Source organism: Oncorhynchus tshawytscha, linkage group LG10, assembly GCF_018296145.1.
Source record: "Oncorhynchus tshawytscha isolate Ot180627B linkage group LG10, Otsh_v2.0, whole genome shotgun sequence".
Taxonomy (NCBI): Eukaryota; Metazoa; Chordata; class Actinopteri; order Salmoniformes; family Salmonidae; genus Oncorhynchus; species Oncorhynchus tshawytscha.
Window position 1 is genome coordinate 82,618,475 of NC_056438.1, and position 25,864 is coordinate 82,644,338.

The window sequence follows — 25,864 nt, forward strand, 5'->3', positions numbered from 1 at the left end:
CTACAGGAGGGTTTCTCTCCAGGAACAGGGTTGAAAAGCCCTGCTGTATAGACTCCACCCACCTTTCCACAGGCCCTGCAGTGATGCCTCCTCTTGGTGAAGGTGAAGCGGACCTCGCACTTCATACAGACTGGAGCCTGGGAGTCAGGGACCCACACGGGGGCTACATCCCCCAGGGAGGAGAGCTGTTTCCTGGGCAGAGCCCCCTGGTGATGCTGCCCTGCCTGGAAGTCATTATCCGGGCTGCTCTCTGACACCTCCACCAGGCCCGATGATGACGGAGACTCCCCGGTTAGCACCTCCCCCTTCACAACACCGCCACCACCACCAGGGTCGCCCGAGGCAAGTACAGTTGCCGTATCCATGGTTCCGGCACCGCCACGGTTCTCAAGGTTCTTGTTCTTTCCGCCACCAGTAACGCTGCCGGCGGTGTTAGCAGAAGGCGCTAGCTGGTTCTGGACCTGTTCGTATAGGGGCCGGGGGATCTGGAGTTTGAGACTGACCGGCTGTTTTGGACGTGCCCCGCCGAACGGCAAGCTCACCGGCTGCAAACAACTGTTGTTCAGTTTCTTGGGGAAAGAGCTACCACCTCTTTCTCCTCCTCCTTCGTGCTCTTGCTTGCTCTCCTCCATCTCCTTCTCCTCTGTTACAGAGTCCTCCTTGGAGGGGAGAGGTGTGAGAGACCCTCTCTCTTCTTCTTCTTCCCCTGCAGTAGCTAGGCCGTTGGTGAGAGCCACTTCTCCATTCTGACCCCCACTCTTGTCCAGCTCTCCGTTCAACCTCTTCTCCTTCTGAGAAGCCTTCCTACACTCTTTTCTCCCCCCTCTCAGTTCTTCCATCACCCCTCCATTCTGTACGTTCCCCCCAGAGTCTTCTCCCGGTCTTCCCCCTCTCCATCCTCCATTCTGTCCTCTCCCCCCAGTGTCCTGTGACTGTCCCCCAGCCATGTCAGCCTCCTCTCTGTCCCTCTCCTGTATGGGTGACGCAACCCAAGTGCTCTCTGTCTCCAGACAGGGGTTAGACTCATCTACTGCCACCCGTCTGTCTGCCACCTGTCTGTCTGCCACCTGTCTGTCTGCCACCTGTCTGTCTGCCACCTGTCTGTCTCCTGTCTGTCACCTGTCTGTCTGCCACCTGTCTGTCTGCCACCTGTCTGTCTGCCACCTGTCTGTCTGCCACCTGTCTGTCTGCCACCTGTCTGTCTGCCACCTGTCTGTCTGCCACCTGTCTGTCCCCTCCCAGGCTCTCCTCATAGGTAAAGTGTGAATGACTAATGTGAGAGCTTCCACCACTCCTCTCCCCCTCCCTACCCTCCAGAGGGACATCAGGACGTGGGTCAGAGGGGGCAGGCGGCTGGTGGTTTGAAGGGGTCACCCTTGTTTGGTTCCCCTTGCAGGGTTCCTCACTGAGCCCGTTGAGAGCAGGACAAGAGGAGCTGATAGAGGTGAAGCCGTTCTCCAGGGCCAGGTGGTGGTGGTGGTAAGGAGGGGGGCTAGAGGAAGCCGGCACAGGGGGAGACAAGCCCTCCTCACCCCCCACCAGCTTGCCGATGTTGGGTTGGGGGAGCGGAGGGCTGTGGACCTCCGCAGTGCGGCCTGGCCTCTCCTCACCCCAGGAAGGAGGCTTGGCAGCGGGGTGGCGTTTGGAGTCAGGCCCCTGGAAGTCGTTAGAGGACTGGTCGAGGGTTGGAAGGGTCTTGAAGGGGAGGGGACTGTCCCCGTCCCTGGGGTCAGGGGTCAAAGCCAGAGCAGGGTTCAGAGACAGGAAGTGGGTCGGAGGGGCCAGGATCTGACTCCACTTAGCATCCGACAGAGTGGGACTGTCTGTCTCATCTAGAAGAGGGGCAGAGAGAGAGAGCGATTATGGGCACGTTCTTCTGCGCAGGCATTGCCAGATCTTACAACGACTGGATAGGTATTTTAACTATCAGCTAACCGCATATGTTTTTGCTATCTGGTGCCCCACAGCACAGTCAACGACGTGGCATGCACCCATTGGTTGATGCATGCAACACCAGAGCAGGGGAACGTGACCTATAAAACCATGATGACACCATCTCCCGGGCACAGTAGGTGGGGGTGACGCAACAGCGATGCCAACCGCTGGGGGGACGACGACACCAGGCGGCTGCTAGCAGTGTCCTACAGTGTCCTACAGCAGTACAGTGTCCTACAGCAGTACAGTGTCCTACAGCAGCAGTGTCCTACAGCAGCAGTGTCCTACAGCAGCAGTGTCCTACAGCAGTGTCCTACAGCAGTGCCCTACAGCAGTACAGTGTCCTACAGCAGTGTCCTACAGCAGTACAGTGTCCTACAGCAGTAGTGTCCTTCACCCCCGCCTGCCGAGCACTTCTTTAACCGTAGTTCTGTTAACATTACGCGGAGGTTAGTATCTAGCTGGTGTACCCATCCCTACTCCCGTAGCACTACAGTGTAGTGATTACCCTCCCCCACAGCAATTTACAAAAAAATTAAATAAATGAATTACATTGACATAAGTGCTCAGACCCTTTACTCAGTACTTTGTTGAAGCACAATTCCTTTGACCTCATGGCTTGGTTTTTACTCTGATACTCAACTGTGGGACCTTATATAGACAGGTGTGTGCCTTTCCAAATCATGTCCAATCAATTGAATTTACCACAGGTGGATTCCAATCAAGTTGTAGTAACATCTCAAGGTTGATCAATGGAAACAGGATGCACCTGAGCGCAATTTCAAGTCTCATAGAAAAGGGTCTGAATATTTATGTAAATAAAGGTATGTTTTTCCATTTTTAATACATTTGCACAAATTTTAAAGAATTAAAATGTTTTCGCTTCATCTTTATGGTGTATTGTGATGTCATTATGGGGGAGTGTGTAGATTGATGAGGGGTTAAAAAATAATTAAATCAATTTAAGAATAAGGCTGTAACGAAACGTGGTTTAGGTCAAGGGGTCTGAATACTTTCTGAATGCACTGTACAAATATTTCCGTCACTGTTAGTGAGCATTTCTCCCTTTACCAAGACAACCTCCTGACAGCTGTGGCATATCAAGGAAGCCGACTAAACAGCATGATCATTACAGAAATGCACCTTGTGCTGGGGACAATAAAAAGGCCACTCTAAAATGTGCAGTTTTGTCACATGCCACAGGATGTCTCAAGTTGAGGGAATGTGCATTTGGCGTGCTGACTGACTGCAGGAATGTCCACCAGAACCGATAACTTAATGTTGATTTCTCTACCATAAGCCGCCTCCAACATCATTTTAGAGAATTTGGCAGTACATCCAACTGGCCTCATGGGGCCTAATGAATGTATTTCAATTGACTGATTTCCTTATATAAACTAACAGTAAATTGATTGAAATTACTGCATTTCTATTTTTGTTAAGTTATCAGGGCCGCAGGGTCTCTGTCCTCTAAGGCTCAAGAACATGCTCTTTAGAAAAGCTCTCAAGGACCTCGGCTAATCCAGTTCTCCTCCGGATCTGATGACACCCGTATATAGCTTTGATTGTCGTCTCAGTTCTGGATCATCTTCATCATCATCATCATTTTTAAAATGTGTGCCTTGGGTGTGAGAAAGGCCCTTTACAAATTAAATTAATTATTTGTTACTTTGGCTTCACATATGGACAAGCATGTTCCAGGGCTGCGTTCAGCAGGACACAACGTTGGCAAATGTTCAGATAGATATGTAGAACAAACCTCTGATTCAAGGAATCATGTCAGTTCTATCTGGAGCTTTCCAAACCGTTTTTGTTTTGTTTTTTGTACTGAACATGCCCTCATTAGGCCGATTCTGAAACAAAACATTTCTTAAAAAACGGAAGCAAACGGAACCACCTGAATTTGTCCAAAAGAAACTAGTGTGTCTGTTTGATTCCGTTTAGTTCTTAAAATGGTAAACGGTTTTCCTTAATGACTACAACCCAGACAAACCCACTGAGCTATACAAAACCCGCTCTGCTCACCACTTGTGTGTATGGAAAGCCTCCGCAAATGAAACTGAGTGGTGGGCAAGCTTCGTCCATAGTGGACTCTGCGCCAGTAAGAGGCTTCTCTCTCCCGTTCGCCCTCTGCCGTTCGCCCTGTGTGCTCTTCCATCCCTCCTCCCCTGTTCTCTCCCGCTCTCCTCTGAGACCCATCAATCACTCTGGTACACGAATACAGTCTGAGGAATGTGGGAGTCAACAACATTCCTGAACATTCACTTCCCATAACACACACACACACACGCACACACACACCCGACGGTGAGTCACCTTTCAGGAACAGCGGGGGAGAAAAACAATCTCTTTATGACCTATCCAGCTTCATCACAGCATGGCTCCAACCCTATACTGCTGATCTCTGCACTAGTCTTAAATAGACACAGTCAGCAACAACACACAGTAGACACTGTACTGTGCTATCCACTGTATACAATGATGTCGGAATAGAAGAAGCTGAGATCCACAAAAGGTGAAACGATTGTCCCCCAGGGAGCCACTGGTCCCCCCGGGCACCACTGGCCCCCCAGGGCACCACTGGTCCCCCCCAGGGCACCACTGGTCCCCCCCGGGCACCACTGGCCCCCCAGGGCACCACTGGTCCCCCCCCCAGGGCACCACTGGTCCCCCCCCCCAGGGCGCCATTGGTTCCCCCAGGGCGCCACAATTAAGTCAACCCTGGCCAAAAAGAGGGATATTTTAAACCTACAAGTTCAAGGTTTACGTTGGTCTGTAACAAAATGTGTGCCAATATTGCACTGATACATCCTTACCTAGGCTGAAGCTAGTACCAACGTTAGATAATATATTCACATTTTCAGCAAATGACAACCCCCCAAAAAAAAAAAAAAAAAAAAAATGTAATACGCACATCCATGTGCTTTCATGGGGAAAATATAAACGAGGTCCTTTCAACTTGCAAGTTGATCGTAGATCATGAAAATAAATTTAAAAAAAAAAAGCCTTATGCGTTTGTCAAATAGCAGTCATGTAGGGTATGATACTCTTCATTGCTTCTGGGTGTAACACTGCTAAGAGGATGCCTCACAAACAGTAGTGAACTTAAACGTTGGGTTCGAATCCCCCCTCCACCCTCGGAGCTTGTTTGTCTTTGATGCTCGATTCACGTGACCAAACCGATGATTATAGTAACGCGTCGCCTATAAAATGCTGTAGGCGTCCATATAACTTGGCCTACGCAATATGATTATTAGGCATAGTGTTTGTGTGCAAGGCTGAAGAAAGAGGTAGCTTCTTGTTAAATTCATTCATAAATCTTTACTTTCATGATGCTGGCCTTTCTAGGCAGAGTTGCAAAGAAAAAGCCATATCTCAGACTGGCCAATAAAAATAAAAGATTAAGATGGCCAAAAGAACACAGACACTGGACAGAGGAACTCTGCCTAGAAGGCTAGCATCCTGGAGTCACCTCTTCACTGTTGATGTTGAGACTGGACAGAGGAACTCTGCCTAGAAGGCTAGCATCCTGGAGTCGCCTCTTCACTGTTGATGTTGAGACTGGTGTTTTACGGGTACTATTTAATGAAGCTGCCAGTTGAGGGCTTGTGAGGCATCTGTTTCTCAAACTAGACTCTCTAATGTACTTGTCCTCTTGCTCAGTTGTGCACCGTGGCCTCCCACTCCTCTTTCTATTCTGGTTAGAGCCAGTTTGCGCTCTTCTGTGAAGGGAGTAGTACACAGCGTTGTACGAGATTTCAGTTTCTTGGTAATTTCTCGCATGGAATAGCCTTCATTTCTCAGAACAAGAATAGACTGACGAGTTTCAGAAGAAAGTTCTTTGTTTCTGGACATTTTGAGCCTGTAATCGAACCCACAAATGCTGATGCTCCAGATACTCAACTAGTCTAATTAAGGCCAGTTTTATTACTTCTTTAAAATCAGTACAACAGTTTCCAGCTGTGCCAACATAATTGCAAAATGTTTTTTTAATGGTCAATTACTATTCCAAGTTTATCATTTTAAAAGGCTAACACAACATTCCATTGGAACAAAGGAGTGATGGTTGCTGATAATGGGCCTCTGTTTACCTACGTAGATATTCCATTAAAAATCATCCGTTTCCAGCTACAATAGTCATTTACAACATTAAATGTCTACACTAATTCTGATCAATTTGATATTATTTTAAAAACGGACAAAAAAGGTTGCTTTTCTTTAAAAAAAAAAAAAAGAAATTTCTAAGTGACCCCGAACTTTTGAACGATAGTGTAAGTATTCAGACCCCTTACTCAGTACTTTGTTGAAGCACCTTTGGCAGCGATTACAGCCACAAGTCTTCTTGGGTAGGAAGCTACAAGCTTGACACACCTGTATTTGGGAAGTTTCTCCCATTCTCCTCTGTAGATCCTCTCAAGCTCTGTCAGGTTGGATGGGGAGCATCGCTGCACAGCTATTTTCAGGTCTCTCCAGAGATGCCAAGTCCAGGTTCTGGCTGGGCCACGCAAGGACATTCAGAGACTTGTCCCGAAGCCACTCCTGCATTGTCTTTGGCTGTGTGCTTAGGATCGTTGTCCTGTTGGAAGGTGAACCTTCACCCCAGTCTGAGGTCCTGAGCAGGTTTCATCAAGGATCTCTGTACTTTGCTCCTTTTATCTTTCCCTCAATCCTGACTAGTCTCCCAGTCCCAGCTGAATAACATCCCCACAGCATGATGTTGCCACCTCCTCCATGCTTCACCAGAAGGATGGTATTGGCCAGGTGATGAGCGGTGCCTGGTTTCCTCCAGACGTGACGTCTTTGGCCTGAATGCTTTGGTTTCATCAGAACTGAGAATCTTGTTTCTCATGATCTAAGAGTCCTTTAGGGGCCTTTTGGCAAACTCCAAGCGGGTTGTCATGTGCCTTTTACTGAAGAGTGGCTTCCATCTGGCCACTCGACCATAAAGGCCTGATTGGTGGAGAAATGCAGAACTGGTTGTCCTTCTGGAAGGTTCTCCAATCTCCACTGAGGAGCTCTGTCAGAGCGACCATCAGGTTCTTGGTCACCTCCCTGACCAAGGCCCTTCTCCCCTGATTGCTCAGTTTAGCAATGTGGTCAGCTCTAGGAAGAGTCTTGGTGGTTCCAAACTTCTTTCATTTAAGAATGACATAGGCACTGTGCCCTTCCCCAGATCTGTGGCTTGACACAATCCTGTCTCAGAGCTCTGCGGACAATTCCTTTGACCTCATTATGGGCTATTATGTGTAGATTGATGAGGAAAAAAATGAATTTAATACATTTTAGAATAAGGCCATAACCTAACAAAAATGTGGAAAAAGTCAAGGGGTCAATACTCTGTAAATCAATATTTAAAGGGGGGGGGCATGCGATTCCACAATAACGTGGACTATACACCAGTCAGTCAAATAGACCTGATAGTTGCTTTGATGATCAGGACATGCTGTTTGACTAGTTAGTTAGTTAAAGGACACTTCCATCCATGAACAAGTGTTGGAACACATCTAACTATTTCAACAATTTAAAAATTGTCTGATGCACTTGTGTTCCCTTATGCCAACTGGTCCCGTGTGGCTCAGTTGGAAGACATTGGCGCGAGCAACGCGCAGGGTTGTGGTTTTTCGATTCCCAAAAGGGAACAAGCACGAAAAAAAACATACAAGTTGGTATGAACTCACTAATGGATAAGAGCATCTGCTAAATGACTCCGATGTACATGCATCTGATGGTACCAGCTAGAATTTAGCATCGTCACATTTTGTGCGTAACATTCAACTTTAAAACGCTCGCAAGTATGGCCCCACAGCATTGGTTGTTTGAAGGAACATCTCGTTGTCCCAAACAAGAAAATGCTCACCCAGAAGCAGGGGAGGAACTTAAATCCAGTTTGTCACATCAGCAACCAGGAAGAAAAATAAATAAAATAAACTCTGGACCAACTTTACTCCACACACAGAGACACGTACAAAGCTCTCCCTCGCCCTCCATTTGGCATATCTGACCATAAATATATACTCCTGATTCCTACTTACAAGCAAAAACTAAAGCAGGAAGTACCAGTGACTCGCTCAATACGGAAGTGGTCAGAAGACGCGGATGCTATGCTACAGGACTGTTTTGCTAGCACAGACTGGAATATGTTCCGGGATTCACCCCGTGGCATTGAGGAATGCACCACCTTAGTCATCGGCTTCATCAATAAGTGCATCGACGACGTCGTCCCCACAGTGACTGTACGTACATATCCCGACCAGAAGCCTTGGGTTACAGGCAACATCTTCACTGAGCTAAAGGCTAGAGCTGCTGCATTCAAGGAGTGGGACACTAATCTGTATGACTGACGCTCATCGGATGTTGATTTTAATTTTATTAAAACTAGGCAAGTCAGTTAAGAACAAATTCTTATTTACAATGACGGTCTACCCCGGCCAAACCCTAAACCGGACGCTGAGCCAATTGTGCGCTGCCCTATGGGACTCCCAATCACGGCCGGGTTGTGATACAGCCTGGAATCGAACCAGGGTCTGTAGTGACGCCTGAGATGCAGTGCCTTAGACCACTGCGCCACTCAGGAGTCCTAATGTGGCAGGGCTTGAAAACCATTACAGACTACAAAAGGGAAACCCAGCCGTGAGCTGCCCAGTGACGCAAGACTACCGGAAGAGCTAAATGCCTTTTATGCGCACTTCGAGGCAAGCAACACTGAAGGATGCATGAGAGCATCAGCTGTTCCGGACGACAGTGTGATAACGCTCTCGGTAGCTTATATGAGCAAGACGTTTAAACAGATCAACATTCACAAAGCCGCGGAGCTAGACGGATTACCAGGAAATGTACTCAAAGCATGCGGGGACCAACTGGCATAATAGTGGTAGGCCCTGATAACCGACAGCCAATAGGGAGGAGGTCAGAGACAACCTCTCCCTCAATGTGAGAAATACAAAATGAGCTGATTGTGGACCACAGGAAAAGGCAGGCCGAACAGGTTCCCATTAACATCGACGGGGCTGTAGTGGAGTCGGTCGAGAGTTAAGTTCCTTCCTGTCCACATCACCAACAAACTAGAATGGTCAAACACACCAAGACAGTCGTGAAGAGGACACGACAAAACCTTTTCCCCCTCAGGAGACTGAAAAGATTTGGCATGGGTCCTCAGATCCTCAAGAGGTTCTACAGCTGCACCATCGAGAGCATCCTGACCGGTTGCATCACCGCTTGGTATGTCAACTGCTCGGCAGTTGGCGGCAAAGAGGCTAGTGCGTACAGCCCAGTACATCAGCTTCCTAACATCCAGAACCTATATACTAGGCGATGTCAGACTCCAGTCACCCAAACCAAACTGTTCTCTCTGCTACCGCTAAGGCAAACGGTACCGGAGCGTCAAGTCTAGGTCCAAAAGGCTCCTTAACAGCTACCATCCCCAAGCCATAAAACCGCTCAACACTTAATCAAATGGCCACGTGGACTATTTACATTGATGCTGCTGCCCCCTCACCCCTGTTTAAACACTGCTGCTGTTCGCTGTTGATTATCTATGCAGTCACTTTACCCCTAGCTACATGTACAAATTACCTCAACTAACCTCTATCCCCGCACATTGACTTGGCACCCCCTGTATATATAGCGTTGTTATTGTGTTACTTTAGTTTATTAGGTCAATATGTTCTTAACTCTCTTGGTTAAGGGCTTGTAAGTAAGTATATCACTGTAAGGTTGTATTTGGGCGCATGTGACAAATAAAGTTTGATTCTGATGGGAAACGGATGTGGCAGTTCCACCGCTAAGGACTCCAGATTCAACACCCTTTAAAAATGAACAACGATGTGAACTTCACACACTTGGAACACAGACAAGTGCTCGCACACACCTCAACCCAAATATATATGACACCAATTACCCAGAACCCTGAGGGAGAGGCTGATCCTATTCTCTGCATTCCCTCTCCACAATTACCCTCCTTTAATAACCACATAATACGTCCTATAAAACTCTGGAGAGAAGAGGAGAATCGGCTCTCAGCCCAGCAACAGTACATCTGATTGCTTCATTGACAATTGGCTAATTGGTTAATTGGTCTCACCTTGGTTCTGTTCAAAGTCATCCAGCACCTTGTCCAGGTTGAAGGCCTCTGTCTGGAAGTAATTCTCCATGGGTCAGGTAACTCCACCCTGACACACGCTGCAGGAACCTGTTCATACCACAGGGTTAACAACATAGCCATCAGTATGACTCCTCCCTTAGAAGTCCTCTCCAGTAGCAGTCCCAGGTCATCTCTTCTCCCCAGGCTACTCTCAGCCACCCCCCCCAGAGGTAGTCTTCAGCAGCAGTCCCAGGTCGTCTCTTCTCCCCAGGCTACTCTCAGCCCCCTCCTCTCCCCACCACCCAGAGGTAGTCTTCAGTAGCAGTCCCATGTAGTCTCTTCTCCCCAGGCTACTCTCAGCCCCCCTCCTCTCCCCACCGCCCAGAGGTAGTCTTCAGCAGCAGTCCCAGTTCGTCTCTACTCAAAAGCTTCTCTGAGTCCCTTCCCCCCTCACCTGCCCAAAGGTCCTCTCCTGCCGCAGTCCCAAGTAGCCGTTGTCTCTCTGCAGACCTCTCTCCTCTGCCCAAAGGTCCTCTCCTGCCGCAGTCCCAGGTAGCCGTTGTCTCTCTGCAGACCTCTCTCTCAGCCTCACTTCCTCATCCAGTCTGGCCAGCGCCAAGCGCCCATACCTGCAACGACAAAAACATGTCACACTTGAGCTCGTCAAGAAATGGCCAAGTAGTTTGTGTCCATTTACGTCACCTGTATCTCTCTCACAAAGCGTGCACACTTCAGGGAGAAGTGGTAGTGAACGAGTGCACACTTCAGGGAGAAGTGGTAGTGAACGAGTGCACACTTCAGGGAGAAGTGGTAGTGAACGAGTGCACACTTCAGGGAGAAGTGGTAGAGAGAAATAGGAGCAGAACAGTAGAGCTAAACTGCAGTAACACTCCTGGCCAGAGTAAAACCTACACAGTTTCAACTTCAGGGTCATGACAGTATAAACAAGGACAATAAACCAGAGAGGAGAGACCCAGGCTTTACACCAGAGACCTGATATTCTGAGGTGACTGCTTTACAAAAAGGAGCCGACTCCACACATTTTCCACTTAGTTTGAGATGCAAGCTCCCCCCCCCCCTCCCCACACACACTGCAGGGTGGAAGACACAGGAGGTTGCTAGTAGAAAATGCAGCTGGAGATGTACAGTATATGGTAAGGGTTGGCTTCTACACCTGCATTGCTTGCTGTTTGGGGTTTTAGGCTGGGTTTCTGTACAGCACTTTGAGATATCAGCTGATGTACGAAGGGCTATATAAATACATTTGATTTGATTTTGATTTGGCGCGCCCCATCCAGCATCTCAGGGCAGGGTAGCCTAGTGGTTAGAGTGTTGGACTAGTAACCGGAAGGTTGCAAGTTCAAATCCCCGAGCTGACAAGGTACAAATCTGTTGTTCTGCCCCTTAACAGGCAGTTAACCCACTGTTCCTAGGAAAATAAGAATTTGTTCTTAACTGACTTGCCTAGTTACATAAAGGTAAAAAACAAAAACACAGCAGGGTTGGCCACCTCCATCCAGCATCTCAGGTCAGTGACACAGCAGGGTTGGCCCGCCCCATCCAGCATCTCAGGTCAGTGAATAGCAGGGTCCCACCTCTGGTCCAGCATCTCAGGTCAGTGAATAGGGTTCTATAGGCTCTGGTCTATGCCCCAATCCCAGGGCTCATCTCAGGGCAGTGACACAGCAGGGAATAGGGTCCCATATCCAGCATCTCAAAGGTGCACACAGCAGGGTAGGGCCCATAGGGCTCCATCCAGCATCTCAGGGTTCCAGTGACACAGTGCACTAGGGGAATAGGGTTCCATCCAGGGCTCTGGTCTAAAGTGACACAGCAGGGTAGGGTTCCATAGGGCTCTGGTAAAGTAGTGCACTATGTAGGGAATAGGGTTCCATAGGGCTCTGGTCTAAAGTAGTGCACTATGTAGGGAATAGGGTTCCATAGGGCTCTGGTCTAAAGTAGTGCACTATATAGGGAATAGGGTTCCATAGGGCTCTGGTCTAAAGTAGTGCACTATGTAGGGAATAGGGTTCCATAGGGCTCTGGTCTAAAGTAGTGCACTATGTAGGGAATAGGGTTCCATAGGGCTCTGGTCTAAAGTAGTGCACTATATAGGGAATAGGGTCCCATAGGGCTCTGGTCTAAAGTAGTGCACTATGTAGGGAATAAAGGTGCTCCAAATGGCACCTTTACTCCCTTCATAGTGCCCTACCTATGAGAGAGACAAACCCCAGTAGGAACAAGCCGCCTGCGATCAGAGACAAACCCCAGTAGGAACAAACTACCACAGACCACAGAGTGTAACCTATATCAGAGAAGTCAGTCTGAACCCCCCCCCATTCTATAGGTAAGACATCCCACCATAGCCCGGGTCTACGTCCCCAACTAAACCCTAAATAGTGCACTACTTTTGATTCTGCCGCGTGGAACCACCCCGTAGAGGTTCTGCCGCGAGGAACCACCCCGTAGAGGTTCTGCCGCGTGGAACCACCCCGTAGAGGTTCTGCCGCGTGGAACCACCCCGTAGAGCTTCTGCCGCGTGGAACCACCCCGTAGAGCTTCTGCCGCGTGGAACCACCCCGTAGAGCTTCTGCCGCGAGGAACCACCCCGTAGAGGTTCTGCCGCGTGGAACCACCCCGTAGAGGTTCTGCCGCGTGGAACCACCCCGTAGAGGTTCTGCCGCGTGGAACCACCCCGTAGTTAAGACATCATGCGTTAGTAAATACTGTATCTCCTGTGTGAGTTACAATCCGCTCTCCAGAAGGGAGAGAGGTCAGATGAGACCAGTATTGACCAAGGTAAACGTTGACTAGTTTTCCAACAACAATATACTGGATGATGACTGCATAGAAGGTATTTTCTGATTTCAGTCCTATATTCATTTTCACATCTACAAACACTGTCTCAGATTTTGACAAGGCTAAATAACAAACTAATACCGGGTTCCGTATGTATTAAGCTTCTCAAAGTAGGACTACTGAACTATGATCAGAGGCTGTGGCCACAAGTGCTGATGAGAGATTTTACTCCTCCAGTTATGGGTCAAAATAAAATCTATGCATGAAGCCTCTTCAGTCATATAAGTCCCACCAAGTGGACGGATATTTAGGAGACCTCATGAGATGTCCTAACCAGTTAAGTATGACCAGGTAGCCTAGTGGTTAGTGTTGTGCCAGTAACCGGAAGGTTGATGGATTGAATCCCTAAACTGACAGGGTAAAAATCTGTCGTTATGTCCCTGAACAAGGCAGTTAACCCACTGTTCCTAGGCCGTCAGGGGGCGACCAGCACCACATGCAGCGAGTCAGGGGGTGTCCAGCGCCACATGCAGCGAGTCAGGGGGTGTCCAGCGCCACATGCAGCGAGTCAGGGGGTGTCCAGCGCCACATGCAATAGCTTTGGAGTTGTTAGAATAATATTTTGATTATTATTCATATAGAATTTAGACTGACATGCAACAGTAGCCTAAACCAATGGTCACCAACCTTTGAGTCAAAATACAAGCCGAGATCTACAGTTTCAGATTATCATGGTATTTTCTTTAACATAACTCAGTTTTAAATATGTGGAAGGCTACGCAACATTCAAAACAGTTGTGTAGCCAAGGGGTTTGTAGTAGTCTATAGCCCAATACATTATCACTTTGAATTGCCCTGCCAATGTTCTCAGACCATGTAGAAATGATATTTAAACATGTATAGGATCACAGGTATGTTGTATTACTTGCTGAGTGAGCATAATATGTTGTGTTTTATTGAGAAAAGAGGACAGCGGATGACGAAACTCAAGTTCTACTGCATTATTTCTGACTCGTGAACCAATTCATGTTGTTAATCCCATGTCCAGATAGCTAAATATTATTTGATCCAAAAATATATATATGTTTTAAAGATAAGTAATTCATAATAACAATTGAAGATTATCAGAACACTTTGCTATAGTCATTCATGACAGCTGCAGTGCAGGTTGTAGTCATTCATGACAGCTGCAGTGCAGGTTGTAGTCATGACAGCTGCAGACAGCTGCAGTGCAGGTTGTAGTCATTCATGACAGCTGCAGTGCAGGTTGTAGTCATTCATGACAGCTGCAGTGCAGGTTGTAGTCATTCATGACAGCTGCAGTGCAGGTTGTAGTCATTCATGACAGCTGCAGTGCAGGTTGTAGTCATTCATGACAGCTGCAGTGCAGGTTGTAGTCATTCATGACAGCTGCAGTGCAGGTTGTAGTCATTCATGACAGCTGCAGTGCAGGTTGTAGTCATTCATGACAGCTGCAGGGCCGGTTGTAGTCATTCATGACAGCTGCAGGGCAGTCATTCATGACAGCTTGTAGTCATTCATGACAGTGCAGGTTGTAGTCATTCATGATAGCTGCAGTGCAGGTTGTAGTCATTCATTCATGACAGCTGCAGGGCCGGTTGTAGTCATTCATGACAGCTGCAGGGCTGCAGGTTGTCATTCATGACAGCTCATTCATTCATGACAGCTGCAGGGCCGGTTGTAGTCATTCATGACAGCTGCAGGGCCGGTTGTAGTCATTCATGACAGCTGTGGTGCAGGTTGAGTCATTCATTACAGCTGCAGGGCCGGTTGTAGTCATTCATGACAGCTGCAGTGCAGGTTGAGTCATTCATTACAGCTGCAGGGCAGGTTGAGTCATTCATGACAGCTGCAGTGCAGGTTGTAGTCATTCATGACAGTGCAGGTTGTAGTCATTCATGACAGCTGCAGTGCAGGTTGTAGTCATTCATGACAGCTGCAGTGCAGGTTGTAGTCATTCATGACAGCTGCTGCAGTGCAGGTTGTAGTCATTCATGACAGCTGCAGGGCAGGTTGAGTCATTCATTACAGCTGCAGCTGCAGCTGCAGGTTGTAGTCATTCATGACAGCTGCAGGTTGTAGTCATTCATGACAGTGCAGGTTGTAGTCATTCATTACAGCTGCAGGGCAGGTTGAGTCAGTCATTCAGCTGCACCATTCATTACAGCTGCAGGGCCATTCATGACAGCTGCAGGGCAGTCATTCATGACAGTGCAGGTTGTAGTCATTCATGACAGCTGCAGGGCAGGTTGAGTCATTCATTCAGCTGCACAGGTTGAGTCATTCATTACAGCTGCAGGGCCGGTTGTAGTCATTCATGACAGCTGCAGGGCAGGTTGTAGTCATTCATGACCGCTGCAGCTGGCAGGTTGTAGTCATTCATTGACATTCATGCTGCAGGGCAGGTTGTAGTCATTCATGACAGCTGCAGTGCAGGTTGTAGTCATTCATGGTTGGTTGTAGTCATTCATGACAGCTGCAGTGCAGGTTGTAGTCATTCATGACAGCTGCAGTGCAGGTTGTAGTCATTCATGACAGCTGCAGGGGTTGTAGTCATTCATTACAGCTGCAGTTGTAGTCATTCATGACAGCTGCAGTGCAGGTTGTAGTCATTCATGACCGCTGCAGGGCAGGTTGTAGTCATTCATGACAGCTGCAGGGCAGGTTGTAGTCATTCATGACAGCTGCAGCTGCAGTGCGGTTGTAGTCATTCAGGTGACAGCTGCAGTGACAGCTGTGGTGCAGGTTGTAGTCATTCATTACAGCTGCAGGGCAGGTTGTAGTCATTCATGACAGCTGCAGTGCAGGTTGTAGTCATTCATTACAGCTGCAGGGCAGGTTGTAGTCATTCATTACAGCTGCAGTGCAGGTTGTAGTCATTCATGACTGTGCAGGTTGTAGTCATTCATTACAGCTGCAGGTTGTAGTCATTCATTACAGCTGCAGTGCAGGTTGTAGTCATTCATGCTGCACAGTGCAGGTTGTAGTCATTCATTACAGCTGCAGTGCAGGTTGTAGTCATTCATTACAGCTGCAGTTGCATTCATGGTGCAGGTTGTAGTCATTCATTACAGCTGCAGTGCAGGTTGTAGTCATTCATTACAGCTGCAGTGCAGGTTGTAGTCATTCATGACAGCTGCAGTGCAGGTTGTAGTCATTCATGACAGTGCAGGTTGTAGTCATTCATTACAGCTGCAGTGCAGGTTGTAGTCATTCATTACAGCTGCAGTGCAGGTTGTAGTCATTCATTACAGCTGCAGTGCAGGTTGTAGCATGAGTGGAAGTAGGGAGAAACCTCATTTTACAGCTAATAAAAATAAGTGTTGAACAACGTGTTGACAGTGCTGAGTAACAACTTGAACGTACTCATAAAAACAGCAGCGCTTCGCTGTATTCGTTGAAGCCTTCTCATGGTTTTAAAAGTTTTGAAATCTCACAATATCAACTTGGCAGTGAGCTCAAGGTTCTCTTTTTACAGTCTATGGCTCGAGGAAACGATGCAGTCACGGTGATCAGAGCTATCCGATTGGCCAACGGTAGGCCTGTAGGTGCACTTGTTCTCGAGGCCTGGCGTGTAGAAGTTCTACCTTCAGACACATGAAATGATTCAAAATGGGAACACTTTGCCTTCTGACACTAAACCTGCTAAATCAAGTGCACCTACCACCAACAACACAAAACGAATCATTTACAAAGCTTTATCTTTGTTTGTTTTTTTACAGAAATGTTCGGCGATCGACTAGGAATGCCTTGGAGACCGACCAGTCGATCAAAGGGTTGGTGACCACTGCACTAAGCTAATAACTGTGAACGAGGGTCAGCCATCTTTCCTTCGGCAGTAGCTCAAACTGTCATGTTTACCAGCTGACAAACTTTTACAAGGTGATTTTACTCCTGACTCAAGAGTTTGCCTGAGCAGCATCTTATCATGCTAAAACCAACTCTGAGCTGGGAGTATTTTTAGTCTTATAAAACAGGTTAACTGGATTCCTGGAACCTTTTCTGAGATGTTTTGTGAATAAGGGAACTGGTCCATGTTCTCTTTTTAAAAAATGGGGATCTACAAAGGCTGAACGGATCAATCTGCAATCCAACTTCAAGACACTTGATAAATAGGGCACCTAACTTCTTGGATTGGCCAGAATCTTCCACTTACTCTAACACAACCATCCTACACAAGGAATCAGCTCAATACTTAAGCTTATTATTATTATTATTATTATTATTATATTAAACATTTGATAGTTAGTCTGGCCTCTTGAAAGTACCTTACTACACCACTCCGGGAACCACTTACCCAACAATAGCTGTGTGAAGTAGTTGAAGCCATAACAGGCCAAAAATAAGCTCCACTTAAGTCACATTCAGTACCTTGTCAACAATAATGGAACCCTAGGTCGTTACATTTCATAATATACTATAACATAGCTTAGCTATCATTAAAAGAAGCAACAGCTAGTTAGTTGTTTATGGTTAACTTGTGGCCAGGCAGTTTATGGGGTTTGCCATCAGCAAAAGGGTCTGATGCTGAGGTCATATGCTAGTAGCTAAAACCTAAATGTAATGCAGAAGCAGCACAAGTTACAGTCAATAACGTGAAGGCTACAATGTTATATCAACACGATCAAATGTAGCTAAATAGCAGCACCAGAGATAATGTTTCCAAGTAGCTGTTTTGGACAACGGATATATTGTCGCCTGTAAATCACCAGAATAATGTTGCGGCTGGTCAAGTTGACCAGGGCTACTGTGTTGTTGTGATCATGGACAGGCATATCGTCCTATATTATTATTATTATGGCTAAAAGCCTGGGGCACCGATTGTTTCTGAACAAAGCGGACACCCTAAAGCAGCCTAAATGTAGTCCACTACCAGCCAAGACATTAGCTGGCGTTATATCCCGTCTGTTAGCTCGCTTGCTAATGTTGTTTGTGTGGCTTTGCTACTCAACGTTTGGCGGTTAACGAGAGACAAGATACTTAAGTAGGCAATGTTACAATTAGTCACACATGCGTCATCTTCATAAAAATGTCCCTATCAGATCTTATAGTGAGGACTTCCAGACTGCCATAAATATAATACATAATCCCCAGCATTAGGACTCAACGCAATGGCCGAAGCCTAGTGACTGTGTACCGTCAGAGACTAGATTACATGGAAAAACAAACCGACGGTATAAACTATACTCACCGGTGGAATTCCCATCATCCCGAGTAGTGCCACGAAATCCTCCCGTTGGTATCCCTCATTCTCCCTCACAGACACACGCAGAGAGATCATTTACAACGATCGCCTTTAAAAAATGAGATTTTACAAGTCTCGCCGTGAAAACCAAAACCCACAACCACTTCCAGTTCTGTTGTTGCCAGACTCGAACAGCAGAAGTCGGAAAGTAATAGTTGTGCGACAGCACTCAAGAATCCCTCCTCCCCCAAGGGTTAACATGAGGATCGGTTACCGGAGCTGCGACAGCAGTAAAAAGCACGACATCTTGGCTCAACCCATCCGAATAGTGACCGAGTCCGGGATTAAAAAACGACCTCCACGGTTAAATCAAAATGACACTCATTTCATAACCTTGTGAGAGGGCTTTTCCAGGCAACAGAAAAGGCCGCAAAGCCAGAGCAAGAATAAACAGCAGCACAGCGCCCCTTGATCCTGAGGAAATACGTCTTAAAACGACACCCAATTCCCTATCTAGTTCAACGCAGTCAAAAGTAGTGTACTACATGAGATAGAACTCCGTCTCGCCATCATTAAACGTAACCGATGGCAATCATTTAGACATAGGCTTTCACATTGGCTATGGAACCATGCAATGATGTGATTAGCCTGAAGCCCCGATGTTGAATTTGCAATGAATTCTTGTCAGGCAGAAATTAATGATCAGGAAAGTTGTTTCCAGACAGTATATTGAATTAAATTATATGTGAACTTGCTTGTCCGTGCGGTTGGTCCTTTTTTGGAGGAAGGAATGTGAGAGAATATATCGGCAGGAAAGTAGAATTAGATAAACTTTTCAAAGCGCTCACCTGAAGCATGCGTAGATAGAACCATGTAAACACGTGCACGATGTCGGCAGGTATGAACGCGTCTGTTTTCATCTGGTGCGCATGTCTCAGGTGACCTGCGCTCTGAACAGGTGACTTAGTTATACTTCTCTGTGGATACATAGTGTCTCACCTTCCTCCCTGCAAAAGTACCAACCACACGGACAACCGGAAAAGTATGTTCAAATATAATTATATTTAACATTCTGGTTTGTGAGAGGTATTTTCCAAACCTATGGCATTCATCACAGACTTAGAACCAGGGGTATCACAGTCTGGCTGCCAGGCAAAGAGGTGATCTATGCCGAGACCTAGGGTAGAAAATAGCCTCTTCATTGTCACACACATTCCTGGTGAAGCTCTATTCTGTAGTCTTGTGATTCTTTATTTAACCAGGTAAGGCAGTTAGGTGCAAATCATTTTTTACAGTGACGGCCTACCCAGGCCAAACCTGAACGACTGCTGTGATGTAGCCCGGGATCGAACCAGGGTCTGTAATGGCGCCTCTAGCCTGAGACCGCTGCTCCACTCGGGACCATGCAGATGCAGTCTGCTTTGGAGCCCTCAATAACTAGAAAAATCTAAACATGTTATAAAAAAATAAAACTATGCACAGGCTTCCTCCCACATGGCAGCTATTTCCTACACACCATTACACTGTGCACCAGAGCCCCATATAGGGTGCCAGTTCAGACACACACATTGTATCTCAACTATTCAATGTTGTTATCCCTAACACAGCTAATATCCCTAATACAGCTAATATCCCTAACACAGCTAATATCCCTAACACAGCTAATATCCCTAATACAGCTAATATCCCTAACACAGCTAATATCCCTAATACAGCCCTAATACAGGTAATATCCCTAATACAGCTAATATCCCTAACACAGCTAATATCCCTAATACAGCCCTAATACAGGTAATATCCCTAATACAGCTAATAAAACCACAATGTTGTTATCCCTAATACAGCTAATATCCCTAATACAGCTAATATCCCTAATACAGCTAATATCCCTAACACAGCTAATATCCCTAATACAGCTAATATCCCTAACACAGCCCTAATACAGCTAATATCCCTAACACAGCTAATATCCCTAATACAGCTAATATCCCTAACACAGCTAATATCCCAAATACAGCTAATATCCCAAATACAGCTAATATCCCTAACACAGCTAATATCCCTAATACAGCTAATATCCCTAACACAGCTAATATCCCTAACACAGCTAATATCCCTAACACAGCTAATATCCCTAACACAGCTAATATCCCTAATACAGCTAATATCCCTAATACAGCTAATATCCCTAATACAGCTAATATCCCTAACACAGCTAATATCCCTAATACAGCTAATATCCCTAACACAGCCCTAATACAGCTAATATCCCTAACACAGCTAATATCCCTAATACAGCCAATAAAAACACAGCAAATGAAATATTCAAATGGATCACATATTTTGTTCTTAATACACAGGAAGAAAAACAATTCAATAAGTCTAATGATGTCTGACACGGCTGGGTTGGACCGTGTTCGCCATGCTAAGGGCCATTTAAACCTTCTGGGATGTTCGACTGACAACTGTTGCTGATAGTAAGGTGCGTTCGAAATGAGACTCTTATTTATTCACTGTAATAGTACAATACCAAAGAGTACCATGTGACAGCCTGTTAAAATACACATACTGTTGCTATTTTAGCTCTATTTAATTAGGCAAGTCAGTTAAGAACAAATTCTTATTTTCAATGACAGCCTAGGAACAGTGGGGTTAACTGCCTGTTCAGGGGCAGAATTACAGATTTGTACCTTGTCAGCTCAGGGGTTTGAACTTGCAACCTTCTGGTTACTAGTCCAACTCTCTAACCACTAGGCTACCCTGCCGCTATGGTGTTGGTACACTGGGCCTCTGTCCAAAATGGCCTCCCCTAGTCCCTACATGGGGCTCTCGTTAAAAGTAGCGAACTATGAATAGGGAGGCATTTGGGACAGAGCCCAGGTCGGTTTCTCTGAGGTTAAAAATACCAGACGATGGCGGTCCTTTCTTTAACAACAGTTTCACCATAACAGAGGTCTGGGGTGTATTCAGTTAAATGTGAAACGTTCTGAACGTCACAGATATCAATAGAATGGATAGAGCAGACATGATTCCCTATTGCATTTGACAAGACATATCTGTTCTATACGTTTCATTTCTTTTAGCTGAAAGTTCTGTAACATTATGTCTTCCTGAACAGGCCCCTGTTTGAGCCCACATGATAGAGAGTTTGGGCACTGGATAGTAGGTGGGGTACTGAGTTGGTACTGGATAGTAGGCGGGGTACTGAGTTGGTACTGGATAGTAGGCGGGGTACTGAGTTGGTACTGGATAGTAGGTGGGGTACTGAGTTGGTACTGGATAGTAGGCGGGGTACTGAGTTGGTACTGGATAGTAGGTGGGGTACTGAGTTGGTACTGGATAGTAGGTGGGGTACTGAGTTGGTACTGGATAGTAGGTGGGGTACTGAGTTGGTACTGGATAGTAGGCGGGGTACTGAGTTGGTACTGGATAGTAGGTGGGGTACTGAGTTGGTACTGGATAGTAGGTGGGGTACTGAGTTGGTACTGAATAGTAGGCGGGGTACTGAGTTGGTACTGGATAGTAGGTGGGGTACTGGAGAGTAGGTGGGGTACTGAGTTGGTACTGGATAGTAGGTGGGGTACTGAGTTGGTACTGGATAGTAGGTGGGGTACTGGAGAGTAGGTGGGGTACTGAGTTGGTACTGGATAGTAGGTGGGGTACTGAGTTGGTACTGGATAGTAGGCGGGGTACTGAGTTGGTACTGGATAGTAGGTGGGGTACTGGAGAGTAGGTGGGGTACTGAGTTGGTACTGGATAGTAGGTGGGGTACTGAGTTGGTACTGGATAGTAGGTGGGGTACTGAGTTGGTACTGGATAGTAGGCGGGGTACTGAGTTGGTACTGGATAGTAGGTGGGGTACTGGAGAGTAGGTGGGGTACTTAGTTGGTACTGGATAGTAGGTGGGGTACTGAGTTGGTACTGGGTAGTAGGTGGGGTACTGAGTTGGTACTGGATAGTAGGTGGGGTACTGGGTAGTAGGTGGGGTACTGAGTTGGTACTGGGTAGTAGGTGGGGTCCTGAGTTGGTACTGGATAGTAGGTGGGGTACTGAGTTGGTACTGGACAGTAGGTGGGGTACTGGATAGTAGGTGGGGTACTGAGTTGGTACTGGGTAGTAGGTGAGGTACTGAGTTGGTACTGGGTAGTAGGTGGGGTACTGAGTTGGTACTGAGTAGTAGGTGGGGTACTGAGTTGGTACTGGGTAGTAGGTGGGGTACTGAGTTGGTACTGGGTAGTTGGTACTGGGTAGTAGGTGGTGTACTGATTTGGTACTGGGTAGTAGGTGGGGTACTGAGTTGGTACTGGGTAGTTGGTGGGATACTGAGTTGGTACTGGGGAGTAGGTGGGATACTGAGTTGGTACTGGGTAGTTGGTACTGGGGAGTAGGTGGGGTACTGAGTTTGTACTGGGTAGTAGGTGGGATACTGAGTTGGTACTGGGTAGTTGGTACTAGGTGGAGTGTAGAAGGTGGCTGGAGTTGGTTTGGTTAGTCTGCTTCATTCTTTGACGCCTCATCAAAGTTTTCTACAAGATCTGTGGAGAGGAGAGATGGGAGTTAATTCCAGACGAGTCTCATATGAAGCAAACGTAAAACACAGACTATTTAATTCAATATGCAATGAGAAACTAGCCTGGCCGTGGCCAGAACGATAATTCTGCTAAACCAAATTTCAAAGTGAAACTCAAGCAAATCACCTGTTCTCAGGTTAGCAATGAACATATTTAAAATGACTGAAAACTGTTCCAAGATCACATGGAGATAATCCTAAACACCATGGCGTACTAGCACAATATCACACCAGGGAGGGAGACCAACATACTGCACCTCCACGTGATCATTTACATCACAGTAAAAGGTCAAAGGTCACATGATGCTGCCATTTAACAACGATGTGTGTCGTGTGAAACAATACCTGGAACGTCGTCCTCCTCCTCTTCAATATCTTCTGGTTTGCCGATTTGTCGTCAAGTACTGCAATTGGAGAAGAAATGGGTAAAAAAATATACATTTTTAAAGAGGACAGTGTGTGTCTGTATAGGGGACAGTGTGAATCTATATAGGGGACAGTGTGTGTGTCTATATAGGGGACAGTGTGTGTGTCTATATAGGGGACAGTGTGTGTGTCTATATAGGGGACAGTGTGTGTTAATATAGGGGACAGTGTGTGTGTCTGTATAGGGGACAGTGTGAATCTATATAGGGGACAGTGTGTGTGTCTGTATAGGGGACAGCGTGTGTGTCTGTATAGGGGAGTGATGGAGGTAGATATGTATAGGGGGAAGGGGACAGGGATACTGGAGTGATGGAGGTAGATATGTATAGGGGAAGGAGACAGGGATACTGGAGTGATGGAGGTAGATATGTAAAGGGGTAAGGGGACAGGGATACTGGAGTGATGGAGGTAGATATGTATAGGGGGAAGGGGACAGGGATACTGGAGTGATGGAGGTAGATATGTATAGGGGTAAGGTGACAGGGATACTGGAGTGATGGAGGTAGATATGTATAGGGGGAAGGGGACAGGGATACTGTAGTGATGGAGGTAGATATGTATAGGGGTAAGGTGACAGGGATACTGGAGTGATGGAGATAGATATGTATAGGGGGAAGGAGACAGGGATACTGGAGTGATGGAGATAGATATGTATAGGGGGAAGGAGACAGGGATACTGGAGTGATGGAGGTAGATATGTATAGGGGGAAGGAGACAGGGATACTGGAGTGATGGAGATAGATATGTATAGGGGGAAGGAGACAGGGATACTGGAGTGATGGAGATAGATATGTATAGGGGGAAGGAGACAGGGATACTGGAGTGATGGAGGTAGATATGTATAGGGGGAAGGAGACAGGGATACTGGAGTGATGGAGGTAGATATGTATAGGGGGAAGGGGACAGGGATACTGGAGTGATGGAGATAGATATGTATAGGGGGAAGGAGACAGGGATACTGGAGTGATGGAGGTAGATATGTATAGGGGGGAAGGGGACAGGGATACTGGAGTGATGGAGATAGATATGTATAGGGGGAAGGAGACAGGGATACTGGAGTGATGGAGGTAGATATGTATAGGGGGAAGGAGACAGGGATACTGGAGTGATGGAGGTAGATATGTATAGGGGTAAGGGGACAGGGATACTGGAGTGATGGAGGTAGATATGTATAGGGGGAAGGAGACAGGGATACTGGAGTGATGGAGGTAGATCTGTATAGGGGGAAGGGGACAGGGAGGTAGATATGTATAGGAGTAAGGGGATAGGGATACTGGAGTGATGGAGGTAGATATGTATAGGGGGAAGGGGATACTGGAGTGATGGAGGTAGATATGTATAGGGGGAAGGGGATACTGGAGTGATGGAGGTAGATATGTATAGGGGGAAGGGGATGCTGGAATGATGGAGGTAGATATGTATAGGGGTAAGGAGACAGAGATACTGGAGTGATGGAGGTAGATATGTATAGGGGGAAGGTGACTAGGGCCTGATGTCTGTGGGTTTATGATTTTTCCTTTCAATTAAGACCTAGATACAACCAGGTGATGGGAGTTCTTTACTAATTAGTGACCTTAATCAATCAAGTACAAGGGATGAGTGAAATCGCGCAGACACTCGACCCCCCTGTGGAATGAGTTTGGCACGTGCTCTAGACTCATCGTTGTCGGTGATCAGGCCCAAAACCAGTCATGTCGTCAGCAAACTTGATGGTGTTGGAGCTGTTCGTGGGCCACGCCGTCGTGGTTGAACAGGGAGGACAGGTGGAGACTAAGCATGCACCCCTGTTGAGGATCAGCATGGAAGGAAGTGATGCTAACCCCTCACCACCTGTGGTCAGCCCGTCAGAAAGTCCAGGATCCAGTTGCAGAGAAGGTGTTCAGTACCAGGGTTTCTGTTAGCCGGTAATAGCCGGCTTTTGGCCAAATGTAAAACTACAAAGCTGATAAATAAAATTTGTGCCGGCCTATTGTCCCATGCTTTTTAACCTCTTCATTGATACCAGTTGATGGGAAATACATTTGACTTAGTCATACTTATCAATCTATAGGTTCATTTTATATAATTTAGTGGAATTAAATTGCCGAGTGTACAGTATATTAGTTATGCATCTCATTTATCGTACAGATACAGGATGCACAGCGTTTGAGCAGAAAATCTGTCAGACAGGCGGGAGAGCTGCTGCTTCAGCATCTCAAAACAGGAAGTCAGGCTTAGCATCCAATGCTAGTTGATGATAATCCTAGTCATATTAGCATCCCATGCTAGTTGATGATCATCCTAGTCATATTAGCAACCTATGCTAGTTGATGATAATCCTAGTCATATTAGCATCCCATGCTAGTTGATGATCATCCTAGTCATATTAGCAACCTATGCTAGTTGATGATAATCCTAGTCATATTAGCATCCCATGCTAGTTGATGATCATCCTAGTCATATTAGCAACCCATGCTAGTTGATGATAATCCTAGTCATATTAGCATCCCATGCTAGTTGATGATAATCCTAGTCATATTAGCACCCCATGCTAGTTGTTGATAATCCTAGTCATATTAGCATCCCATGCTAGTTGATGATAATCCTAGTCATATTAGCATCCCATGCTAGTTGATGATAATCCTAGTCATATTAGCATCCCATGCTAGTTGATGATAATCCTAGTCATATTAGCATCCCATGCTAGTTGTTGATAATCCTAGTCATATTAGCATCCCATGCTAGTTGATAATCCTAGTCATATTAGCATCCCATGCTAGTTGATGATAATCCTAGTCATATTAGCATCCCATGCTAGTTGATAATCCTAGTCATATTAGCATCCCATGCTAGTTGTAGCATATTAGAT

The 25,864-nt window shown here is 46.5% G+C and overlaps 1 protein-coding gene across 6 annotated transcripts in view; it reads right to left on the reverse strand.

The window, feature by feature from the left end:
• The window catches only part of LOC112237561 (zinc finger FYVE domain-containing protein 9-like), a 52,595-nt gene extending 33,632 nt beyond the window's left edge, over positions 1-18,963 (reverse strand). For 3 of the 6 annotated variants that reach the window (XM_042329217.1, XM_042329216.1, XM_042329218.1), the window contains exons 1-5: positions 18,027-18,809; positions 10,470-10,644; positions 10,016-10,123; positions 1,210-1,832; positions 63-1,097 (exon numbers count right to left, since the gene is read on the reverse strand). In XM_042329217.1, coding sequence (XP_042185151.1) covers positions 63-1,097; positions 1,210-1,832; positions 10,016-10,085 — 1,728 coding nt within the window. In that variant the 5' untranslated portion in view covers positions 10,086-10,123; positions 10,470-10,644; positions 18,027-18,809. Of the gene's footprint in view, positions 1-62; positions 1,098-1,209; positions 1,833-10,015; positions 10,124-10,469; positions 10,645-18,026; positions 18,810-18,868 lie in introns of those variants that run through there. The other 3 variants (XM_042329214.1, XM_042329215.1, XM_042329213.1) reach the window with 3 other exon arrangements.
• Positions 18,964-25,864: the final 6,901 nt, after the last annotated feature.